General features: G+C 38.2%; 1 protein-coding gene across 1 annotated transcript; it reads left to right on the top strand.

Moving 5' to 3' along the window:
- The first annotated feature begins 6330 nt into the window (after positions 1-6330).
- LOC115525769 (olfactory receptor 51B2-like) lies at positions 6331-7266 on the top strand. Its single transcript, XM_030333134.1, has one exon. It carries the CDS (start codon positions 6331-6333, stop codon positions 7264-7266), a length of 936 nt encoding a protein of 311 aa, XP_030188994.1.
- Positions 7267-12453: the final 5187 nt, after the last annotated feature.

Raw genomic sequence — 12453 nt, 5'->3', positions numbered from 1 at the left:
TCCCAAAAAGGATCACATCCAGACTGAGGTAAAGGAAAGGTTCCCTGAGGAGTGTGTCTTCAACTGAGACTTGAGGGTGGGTTAGAAATTACCTTGTGAAAATAGACAGGAAATAGTATGTGAGGAGGCTGTCATTGGAATGGATCATGGAAACTTCTGGGAATGTGGCTGACTCAAAGAGAGCAATAGCTCTAGCGAGAGGGCAGACAGGGAAAAGGTCAAATCAGTAGCATCCTGTTGGCAATGGCTAGGATTTGGGTGTCTACTCAGAGAGTTACAAGAAGCTACTGAATATATCTAAGTGAGAGTGTGACATGATTTCAGTGATGTTTGCAACTTATATACTCAGGTATGATGTAGATTTCAGTAAGGCAAGAGGTGCACAAGAAAATAAAAAAGATACTGTGACAATTTCAGAGAGGGAGAGATACCAGCAGTTAAAATTATTAAAGTGAAGATAAATTTAGTGGATAAATATAAGATATATTTAGGATCTAAAATTAGTAGAATTTTAGAAAAACATATGAAAGAAAAGTTTGGGAAGAAACAAATATAAAATCTGTGAGTGTCATTAACTCCCAAAATGATTGCTGATTCTGCATAAAATCCATCTTTGAAAAATATTGTGGGAATTTGAGGATGAGTAGGAATCCAAATAATGAAGTTTGACCTATTAAAACAACCAAAGGAAATATTCTATGTTGTAGCACTGAGCTTTTAAAAGAGGACAGTAGGAGACACACACAGAGAGAGAGGGAGACACAGAACCTGAAACAGGCTCCAGGCTCTGAGCTGTCAGCACAGAGCCCCACAAGGGGCTCAAACCCATAAACTGTGAGATCATGACCTGAGCTGAAGTTGGACACTCAACCGACTGAGCCACCCAGGTGCCCAAAAACAATTTTTAATATGTGTATCTTTTTGCCTAATTGCAAATTATCACACTAAAAGGTAGGCCTGTATGAGCATTTGCTGAAAGGTAAGAAGATACAGGACAATAAAAACAAACCGAAGCAGTTGACACATAGAAGAAGCTCATAGAACACATGGGTCTTTGCATTCTCACTCAGGGAGAAAAAAAATGATAGATCAGCATTTCCACCCAGTGATGTTCACTGGAGTGTGCCCAAGAAGAAAAATACAAGCCATTTCCAAATCAGTAGCCCAGACAAAATAATCAAGATGAGGTAATACATAAGTTATTATAGGAAACAGTGGGTTAGAGATGGAGAATCAGATGCAGATACAAACATGAAAATCAAGAGTTGATACCTCTGGGAGCAAACAGCAAGGATACATTAGAAAATGAAAAGTTTGTTTGTTTGGTTTTGTTTTTACAAGGGTTTAAATAAGTTACCATAGGGCTGGGGCATAGTTTCTCATATTTCTGGCCACATATTTCTTTAGGGGACCACTGGAACTGAAAATGTTGACACTTACATGGCACCTGGAGATTAGCTCCTCAAGTTAGATTTTAAGAACAAGTGCAAAAAATCATTTTTTTCTAACTTAATTTTTTAATTTTTTATCATTTCATTATTTTTTTCCTTTTTTTAAGTTTGAGAGAGGCAGAGCACGAGCAAGGGAGGAGCAGAGAGAAAGAGAGAGAGAGAGAGGTTGAATCCCAAGCAGTCAGCATAGGGCTTGATGTGGGGCTCGATCCCACAAACCATGAGACCGTGAGGCCTGAGCCGAAATCAAGCGTTGGAAGCTCAACTGAATGGGCCACACAGGTGCCCTATTATTTTTTTCATCATGATAAGTGTACTCTTTAATCCCCATCCCCTATTACCCTCATCTTCCCACCCACCTCCCCTCTGGTAACCATCATTTTGTTCCTTATAGTTAAGAGCCCGTTTCTTCATTTCTGTCTTTTTTTTCCCTTTGCTCATTTGTTTAGTGTCTTAAATTCCATATATGAATGAGATGATAGGGTATTTGTCTTTATCCTACTGGCTTATTGCACTTAGCTTTATACTTTCTAGATCCATCCGTGTTGTTGCAAATGGAAAGATTTTATTCTTTTTTAATGGCTGAATAATATTCCACTGTGTATATATAAACCAGTTTGAGCGTCTGACTTTGGCTCAAGTCATAGTCTCATGGTTCCTGAGTTCAAGCCGTGCATCAGGCTGTCTGCTGTCAGTGCAGAACCTGCTTCAGATTCTCTGTCTCTTCAGATGCCCCTGTCTCTGCCCCTCTCCCTGTTCACTTTCTCTCTCTCTCTCTTTCAAAAATAAATAAATGTTAAAAAAAAACTTTTAAAAAAAGGCTAAAAGTTTAACCATTATCATTCTTTTTGATACCGATACTTATGCCATTTTATCTTTAAGAATAAAGAAAACGGGGCATCTGGGTGGCTCAGTCAGTTAAGCGTTCAACTTCAGCTCGGGTCATGATCTCACAGTTCAAGAGTTTGAGCCCCATGTCAGGCTCTGTGCTGACAGCTCGGAGCCTGGAGCCTGCTTCGGATTCTGTGTCTCCCTCTCTCTCTTCCCCTCCCCTGCTCAACCTCTATCTCTCTGTCTCTGTCTCTCTCTCAAAAATAAACAAACAAAAAGAATAGAGAAAACTTATTAAAAAAATGGTATACTATGGTAGATAGCGTGGCCTTTGATAAAACAGCAGCTTTACTCCTGTCTCCTTCTTTGACAATGTTTGTGACCTTGAGCTGATCACTGAATCTCTGAGCCATGGTTACGTCATTTAGCCATTAGGAATAACAAAATGCACCTCCTAAGAGTTTTTCTCCAAGGATTTCAGAGAGTATATCATGCTACTGGCATGCATATGTATATGTATTTTAATTTTATCATATATAATAAATATAAGACATTTTTATTACTATTAACATTATTGACATTAACAAAAATGAGTAACAATATTTGGACAATTATTACTCAAAATTTAAGAAGAAGAATAATCAGAAAGTGGGAGATTATCAAATATGATTCTGTTATGTGATGCAGTATGTAGCTAATAAGGAGATTATTACAAAGAATGTGAAATACTTATGAAAATGATGACACTCCTTCCAGCTTTCTCTTTTGATTATTCCCAATATAGCATTCCCCTGAAAAAATTGAGACCTCCAGAACATTATCTTTTCTTTTCCCATACCTTCTATTTTCATTGACTTTGTACCTTAGCTTGAGTCTATGGTCTGGCTCTTCAGAGACTCTCTCGTCAATATTGTATATTCTTTTGCCTCATTTTCAATCCATACAGGGCTCTTCACCCTTCTGGAAAGGGAAAAAAAATAAAACTACCTTTTATCAGGGTCTTAATATTTGCCATGATTTGTGCTAAACATCAATGTAAAGTAACTCATTTAATATCATTCTTAGGTGTATTTATTAAATTTTCACAACAATTCTTTTCACAGACCTATCATCCTCATTCTACAGTGAGGAAGCTAAGGTCCTGAGTAGAGACATATATAACTTCCTAGGAGACATCTCTGCCTCACTGCTTACAGACACAGAATGCCCTAAACTGGATGGATTCCTTTTATCCCTTTTCCAAATCTAGTGTGTAAAACATTGTTTAGCACAAAAGAATCAATCAAAAAACAACTGTTGATTAATGAACAGAATCATTCTATTTCTGTGATCCCTGTTAGTAAATGAAATCACCCTTTATCAGCTAAAATCAGAAATGCAGAGGTCATTATTCACTATTCTTTCTCCTTAATCTACCACATACAGTATAACACATACAACTGATCACTAAGTTCTAGTCTTTTTTTTTTTAATGTTTATTTATTTTTGAGAGAGAGATAGAGCATGAGCAGGGGAGGGGCAGAGGGAGAGGGAGAGGGAGGCACAGATTGTGAAGCAGGCTCCAGGCTCTGAACTGTCAGCACCAAGCCTGATGTGGGGCTCAAACCCATGAACCGCAAGATCATGACCAGAGCCAAAGTTGGACCGTCAACTGAGTCATCCAGGTGCCCCTCTATTCCTTCTAAGTCATAGAATCTCTCTTTCATCCACTTTTATCCAACTCTACTGATAACACCCCATAACATCCACACCAACACACTTATCACATGGATTACTGTAGCTTAATTCTCCTTACTTGTTCTACCTCTTTTCTAATGTGTTCCTCATACCTTTAACCAGATTACCTGATTATACGTGTGGCCCTATCACTTATTTCATACTCATGTCATTTGGGTAAAGTCGAAACTCCTTACATGAATTGTAAGACCCTATGTGATCAGAACCTGCTACCACAGATTCATTTTGTGTTTAGCTTTCTTTCATGAATTGTTCCAGAGATGCTATAATTCTTAGTATAAATTTAATATAATTTTTTTGCTTAAATTCATCATATTTTTTTCTTAGCCCCTGACTAGTGCTCATGTTTTTCTTTGGTTGGTTTGTTTTTTGGTTTTTTCTCTGCATGGAATTAGTGTCCTATCTTATAAAAAATACTATATTCCTTACTCTTCTATTATTCAATTCTCAGCTTAAATACCACTCTAAGAACTTTCCCCAGATCCTTAAGATAACCTTCTATGGGGGCGCCTGGGTGGCGCAGTCGGTTAAGCGTCCGACTTCAGCCAGGTCACGATCTCGCGGTCCGTGAGTTCGAGCCCCGCGTCGGGCTCTGGGCTGATGGCTCAGAGCCTGGAGCCTGTTTCCGATTCTGTGTCTCCCTCTCTCTCTGCCCCTCCCCCGTTCATGCTCTGTCTCTCTCTGTCCCAAAAATAAATAAAAAACGTTGAAAAAAAAAAATTAAAAAAAAAAAAAAAAGATAACCTTCTATGTGCTCTCCCTAGCACAGTTACATTGATATGGTAATGATAGTGTTTTGTAAATTTGTGGCACATATTTTCTTTCTTGTCCCCGCTAGATTTTTAAGTTCTGTTAATGAAAAGAACATGTTCGTCACCTTAGCCCCATCACAAAATGAGCAATGGTAAGTGAAGTAATTTTAAAATACAATATAAAACATCTTTCATTCACCTTGCTGTTCCCAAATCTGTTGAGGTTCCTGTGAATTAGAACTGATTTCTCCAAAGAAACAAAAAAAAAAAAAAGAGAAAAATGCAATTGGAATTCACAAATTCTAGGAGTAACAAAGGCACTTATGACTCCTTTGACCTTTGAGATAGACAATAGGAGGACATGCATAAATGCTGGTGTTGGGGATGTTGGGGACATATAACCAAGCCCTGGCATCCCCACAAGGGCAGTATTTAAGTTTCCAGTTTTCCTAACACACCCTTAGGGAAATGCATGAAAAGCCTGGCTGGGGACAAGTAGAATGGCCCAGCTACTATCAAAAAAAAAAAGAAGAAAGGAACAAGGAAAAATCAAAGAATCTCCCAAGGGGCTGAAAAGGTGAAACTCTGGGGAGGTGATTTCTACAAACAGAAAGTCTTTAACCTGGACTCTTCAAAGGTTTTTTGAGAAGGTAGGTCTGGAATAAGTCCTCAAATAAGACAGAAAGAAGTAACCATTCCAGCAATTAGAGTGTGTAGTGCGTGAGTGCCAGGAACAGAAATATGGAATGAATTCTTGCCCTTCTGATGTTAAATGCGGTCCAGAGAAGACAGAAAGAATTTGCAGGGGCCTGCATCAAGGACATATCCCACCTGGGGTGAGCAACAGAATAGCAGAGACTCCCTTTGGACAAATGTATCACAGCAGGTTTGAAGTTTTTAATGGGGGACCCATGGATGGGCTGCAGGAAACTGAATGTATTTAGAGAAAGTGTGACATTGTCTGCTCTTGGCCATTTTTTTCCAACAAGGGCTCTGACTTTTGTAAGAATTCCATAGAATGCTGAATTTCAATTTCAAAACAGAACAAACTTTTCTAATAACAAAAAAAGACTCTATCATAATTGCAAATATAAAATTAAATCAAGTTTAAATATATCAAGTATATCAATGTATTTACAATCAAACCAAGAGGCAGTGTAACTAAGCAATGTGATTATCCGTGTGTATACATTTGCCTTCTGCTTCTTCTTCCTTTTTTTTAACCTATATTGCTTCAAACATTTTCTAGCATATACATATAGTGTGGCCTAATGTTTTAAACATTTTTTAATTGAGAAAATGTTAAGCATTAACCTACTATTATATATAAGTTAAGAAAAAAGTAGATTCTTCTCCTTTAGTATAGCCTAGAAGTCTCTAGTGCTCTGCTAACAGAAAATCATTGTAAAAACATATATATACAAATTAATTATCCTAAGTGTAAAGATTGTGATTGAGGCTGCTGTAATATATTCCCATGAGGAGGTAGTGAAAACTAAAAAATCTGGAATTCTGTGTTCATAGCTTCCATAAATTTTCTCTCTAACTGTGGACATACTATGTGGCCCAATATTAGTGCTGCCCCCTTTTTGCTGACTGGCTTCCCAGGTCTGGAAGCTGCTCATCACTGGATCTCCATCCCCTTCTTTGCTGTCTACATCTCTGTGCTTCTTGGCAATGGTACTCTCCTCTACCTCATCAAGGATGACCACAGCCTCCATGAACCCATGTATTATTTCCTTGCCATGCTGGCAGGCACAGATCTGATGGTGACATTGACCACGATGCCAACTGTGATGGGTGTCTTGTGGATGAATCACCGGCAGATGAGCCATGGAGGCTGCTTCTTGCAGGCCTACTTCATTCACTCCCTTTCCATTGTGGAATCTGGCGTCTTGCTTGCCATGGCCTATGACCGATTCATCGCCATCCGCACCCCTCTGAGGTATAACTCCATTCTTACCAATTCCCGGGTGATGAAGGTAGGCCTGGGGGTACTAATGAGGGGCTTTTTATCCCTTGTGCCCCCAATCGTGCCACTCTATTGGTTCCCATATTGCCGTTCCCATGTTCTTTCCCATGCCTTTTGCCTCCACCAAGATGTCATGAAACTCGCTTGTGCTGATATTACATTTAATCGTGTATATCCAGTCATTCTGGTTGCTTTGACTTTCTTCCTAGATGCTCTGATTATTCTCTTCTCTTATATTTTAATCTTGAAGACAGTTATGGGCATCGCCTCTGGAGAAGAGCGAGCTAAGGCCCTTAACACCTGTGTCTCCCATATTAGCTGTGTTCTGGTCTTTTATATTACTGTGATTGGCCTGACCTTCATCCACAGGTTTGGGAAACATGCACCACGTGTGATCCACATTACCATGAGCTATGTCTACTTTCTCTTTCCTCCATTCATGAACCCCATTATATATAGCATCAAGACCAAGCAAATTCAGAGAAACATCATTTGCCTATTTTCTATGCATAGGAGAGCTTGAGGTTTTATTTCAGAATCTTGGGAACTCCAGGACTCCTGGACCTTTTCATAATTGGAAGGGACCTGAATTTTATACCTAATCTTCTTTTATCAGTGTTAAATGAAATTTTAATTATTACATAAAGCAACAAACTTAGTTGAGCAGGAATGCAATGAATATATATATAAAGAGAGTAATAAAAGTATATACATATATGTATATACATATACCTATATATATCTATATATCTATATATTTATATATCTGTATATCTACATCTGTATCTATATATCTAATCTATATATCTATATCTGTACAGGTATAGATATGGAGAAAGAATATAAAGTAGTATAATTTGTAAGTGAAAATTTAGACAAATACTCTAATAAGCAGAGAATATAGGGTAACTCCAATTCTATACCAATAACAAGTACAAGTTGTATTTCAGGCAAGGTCAAATTAAATGTCCAGCCTGGATCAACCATAGCCTATACAAGGAAGGTCTTCATTTGGAGCTCCATTTTGTGGCCTGACACAAAATTGAACTAGACATATGGATTGAGGACCATAGAACTCTACTATACCTCATAATTACTATATTGCAGAGCATGATTTGCTTTTCCAGTGATAATGTGTCATTGATGAAGCTTTGCCCTAGACTCTCCCTGAGTTCATGAATTTACCATTAAATAATTTCATGAAATGATCTGTTTTCTTTTTATCTGGTGTTTTCTTTAAATGCTGGATAAATGAAAACATTTTTGATCAGTCTGATAATATTAATATAGTCTGGTATTATAGATTTTGTGTTTTCAATTAGTTTTTTTATTGTTATAAAACACAAAAATTTTTGGTTTGCTGCAGCCATTTGTGAGTCTCATTTTAGACTTGTCAGATCCAAATTTTTTTTTGGCTAATTTTCACTTTTTCTCATTGATTTGTAGGAGTTCATTATGTATTATCCCCCAATGTTTTATTTTTATTATAAATATTTTCCAGTTTTGTTTGTCTTTCAGGTACATAATTTAAAAGCTTATGTGTAAATAATTCTATAACTTACTTTATCTCTTGAAATATAAGGGCCATACTTCCAGAAGTCTTCCTGTTTCCAGGTTTACTTATATCTGTTCTTATACTTTTACATAATTTATTTTCACAGATCTTATATGAAAGATTTGTGTTTGGAGGAGGGTACAGAATTTAAATCAGTCCTCATTTGTCTGTTTTCATGGGAGTAACGGTAATATTGAATTACTTATTTGGCTGATTTTTTAAAGGCATGAGTATGGGACAGGAACTTTGCTAAGCAAAACTAATGTAATAGCAACAAAATAGACATATAAAATGCTTTCACTCCTAGAATTTTTAAACAATTGGAGAGTCAAAATTCAAATAAACCCAAATTGGAAATAAATTTTGTGACTAATAAGAAAGCGCTTTGAAACTGTGGGTCTCAAAAGAGACCACATTCTGGCTTGAGGTCAAAGTAAGTTTCCCTGGGAAAGTAGCCATCAGTTGAGATCTCAAAAAAAAAAAAAAGTTAGAAAATGACTCGTGAAAACAGGAGTGAGAGTATTCTAAGAAGATGATAGTATGTGTGGAGACTTCTGGTGGCATAGATTATGGAATAAACCAGATTGATAGCATGGCTATTTGAAGAGGGTGATTACTTTGAAGGAAAGTTGAAGATAGAAGAGGAGGCCAGATCTCAAAGCACCTGTTGCCCATAGTGAGGGTTTGAGTAGCTACTCAAAGAGATATGGAAATCTACTTAAGGAAGTAGCATGATTTCATTGAGGTTTTAAAGTCATCATTGCAGCATTATGTATGAAATGGATTTGAAGTAGCAGGAGACAAACAGAAGAACCAACAGGAGGATATTGGAGGAGTTTGAGGAAGAGATAATAGTTCATTTTAAGAAAGTGGAGATGTAAGGTAATGGAATGATATGAGACATATTTGTAATCTACATTTAATAAGATTAATAGGTTTTTTAGAAAAGCAGAAAGAAGGAAGGCTTGGGAGCAAGCAAAGATAACCTTAAGTTCTGTCTTATGCTATCTGAAGAATGGCAGTACCAATGGGAAAGCAAGTTTTGGTTCTGTTACAGTTTATAAATAAGAATAGTAATATGTTTTTTTAAAATCTGGGATTTGGGGAATGAACCCAAATGATGAGGTTGTGATTCAATAAAATGACCAAAGGAAATACACCAGGCTGTAGGACTGGACTTTTTAAAACAAAACATTAATTAAATAGTCATTCACTGATGTCACATTTAGTACACTGTTCATTTTGCCCAATCATTAAGAGTCATGGTGAAAGCCAGGCATGTGTGAGAATATGCGAGAAACAGACTGAAGCTAATCATGCCAAATGAAGACCTGGTTCCTATCCAGGGAGAAAACAGGACAGACCAGAACTTTCATGGGGATTTTTACTGGAGTGGAGCCAATTCTAACAAAGCAGTGAAAACATACTTCCAGATATGAGATGTACATAAATTATGAGGTGATACAATGGGTTAGAGACAGAAGGTCTGATACAACTTTAAATGTGAAGATGGCATGGAGAACTGAAACCTGGATTCTCTCTGAGCAAATAATGATATATTAGAAAATGAAGTTCTTCCATAATGGTTTATGTAAATTACTGCACAGTTACACCATAGCTTCACAGATTCCCAGCCACCAGTCTCTGAGAAGAAACATGTACAGTTTTAAAAAGGCTACACTTAATTCTTTCTCTCAAATGAACTTGTTGACTGAATCACCCTTTTCAATGTATAAAAACAAAGTTAACTGTGAAAGGTCCTCCCCAGGTGGAACCAAGAACTTCTGAACTGGGCCAAACCAAAGTATTCCAAGGACTCAGCCTGAATACCTGTAACTTGCTACGGTACGAGATAGCCTTGACAACCAATTATGTTCAGCCAAGATTAGTTTTCTGCCACCATCAACAATCAGATTTCTTTCTAAACAACATTTACAAGCATTCTCTTTTGTCTTTAAAAATCCTTGACTTTTGTTCCCCTGGAGGGACACTGGGTTGCTGCCCAGATCTGTGCTCCCTGAACTGCAATTCTGAGACCCCACACAAATGCTTGTTTCATGTTAGCTCTGCCTCTTTTTGGTGAACTCAAGTCATCTCTAGGATGGGAGACTTTCTACAGCTGTGAACTTGTGTACTTGTGTGTGTGCACATGCGTATAAAACAATGATAAATCTTTTAGTGTTTTATATTATTATTTCTGACCTCAAAACTTGCCTGTTGTAATTGTCTCAATAAATTTAATGAAGTAAAGTAAGTGTATTGAATTATTTTTTGTGGTTTATATATGGCTTACATGTATTACGATACATCTATCTTATGAAAATTCGCCATTTTACCATTTTTAAGTATTCAGTTCTGTGAAATTAATTACATTCACAATGTTGTGCAGCCAACACCACTGTTTCCAAAATTTTTCATTATCCCAACAGAAACTCCTCATCCATTCATTGATAACTCCCCATTCTACCATCCTTCTAGCCCCGATAATGTCTAATCTACTTTATGTCTCTGAATATACCTATCACATAGAGTTCAATGCTATATAATATTTGCCCTTCTGTGTCTGGCTTCTTTCTCTTAGCACAATGTTTTCAAGGTTTGCCCATGTCATGGCAGGTACCAGAAATTCATTTATTTTATGGCTGAATGATATTCTGTTCTACATATATTAATATAGTACATTATGTTTATTCACCTGCTGAGGGACGCTGGATTATTCCTGTATTTAAAAAAAAAATTCACGGGGCGCCTGGGTGGCTCAGTCGGTTAAGCGTCCGACTTCGGCCAGGTCACAATCTCGCGGTCCGTGAGTTCCAGCCCCGCGTCAGGCTCTGGGCTGATGGCTCAGAGCCTGGAGCCTGCTTCCGATTCTGTGTCTCCCTCTCTCTCTGCGCCTCCCCCATTCATGCTCTGTCTCTCTCTGTCCCAAAAATAAATAAACGTTGAAAAAAAAATTAAAAAAAAATTCTGGCAGACCTACAGCGTTGTGTATTCCACCCCAACAGCCTCCTTCCGAAACACCCCACCAGGGCAGCCCAGGGGCAGCTCAGTCCCCCGTTGGACACACTGAGTAGCTCACTACCTGGGAAGCCCATAGACCCCTCCACCACCCCCTGGTTCAGAAACCCCTGTGGGCTCCACCATCTCCCTGATGGTGGGCCACAGGGAAGGCCAAGGGGAGAAGTGATCGAGGTTGGAGGAGGATGGGAAGGGTAAGGGGCATGGGTATTCACTTGACCCCGCGAGCAGTGTGAGAGTCCAACCAGGTAGTGGACAAGATGGAGGCAGGGAGGGAGGAGAGGGCAGGGGCGCCTGGAGGGAGCGGGCAGAGAGGACCGGGTGCAGAGACGGGAGGATGCGCCCCAGGAGCCCTGGCAGTTAAGAGCAGCTCTATAGCCGAGAACACCTGGGGCAGGAAAGGGGTGGATCCTTTCTATCTTTCTGCTACTACAAATAAAGCTGCAATGGATATTGGACTGTAAGAATCAGTTTGAATATTTGCTTGTACTGATTTTGGATTTATAGCTAGGAATGGAATTGCTAAGGCCATATTATCACTTTAGATTTAATTTTTTGAGGAACTGTCAAACTGTTGTCCTCGGCACTGGCACCATTTTACATTCCCAGCAGCGATGCACAAGGGCTCCGATTTCTCACATCCTCACCAATACTTGTTGTTTTCTGTTATTTTGATTATAGCTATCTTACAGGTATGATATGGTATCTCATTGTAGTTTTGATTTGCTTTTTTCCTAATGACTAATCATATTTAACATCTTTTTATAAGCGTATTGACCACCTGTGTATCTTTTTTGGAAAAATGTCTACTGAATTATTTTTAAATCAGATTTTCCAAGTGTTTTTTCAAATACTTCTCTAGTCTGAGTCTAGAGACTCCTTGAACCCCTACTTTGCATTTCATGTTTTCCTGAAGAAGACATAAATCCCTCAAAGATTATTTCATAAAATCATTAGTAAATTACTCATGCTTTCCCTTACTTATGCCCTAAACTTACCTAAACGTGTATCTCCACCTCCTCTCACTTTGAATATTATACTGTCCAAACTCATCCCTTGACTGAGAAAACTAGACAAGCTTCCTGGAAGAAAGATGTTTGCATTTCAGATTATTTAAATACACTTTTCACTTGACTG

Source organism: Lynx canadensis, chromosome D1 (genome assembly GCF_007474595.2).
Source record: "Lynx canadensis isolate LIC74 chromosome D1, mLynCan4.pri.v2, whole genome shotgun sequence".
Classification (NCBI taxonomy): domain Eukaryota; kingdom Metazoa; phylum Chordata; class Mammalia; order Carnivora; family Felidae; genus Lynx; species Lynx canadensis.
Note: the sequence above shows the minus strand (reverse complement) of the source record. Positions and strands in the feature narration are given on the sequence as shown.

What these genes read in the sequence shown, in the direction of transcription:
- LOC115525769 (XM_030333134.1), top strand. Translation starts at nt 6,331, where the DNA reads ATGTGGCCCAATATTAGTGCTGCCCCCTTTTTGCTGACTGGCTTCCCA.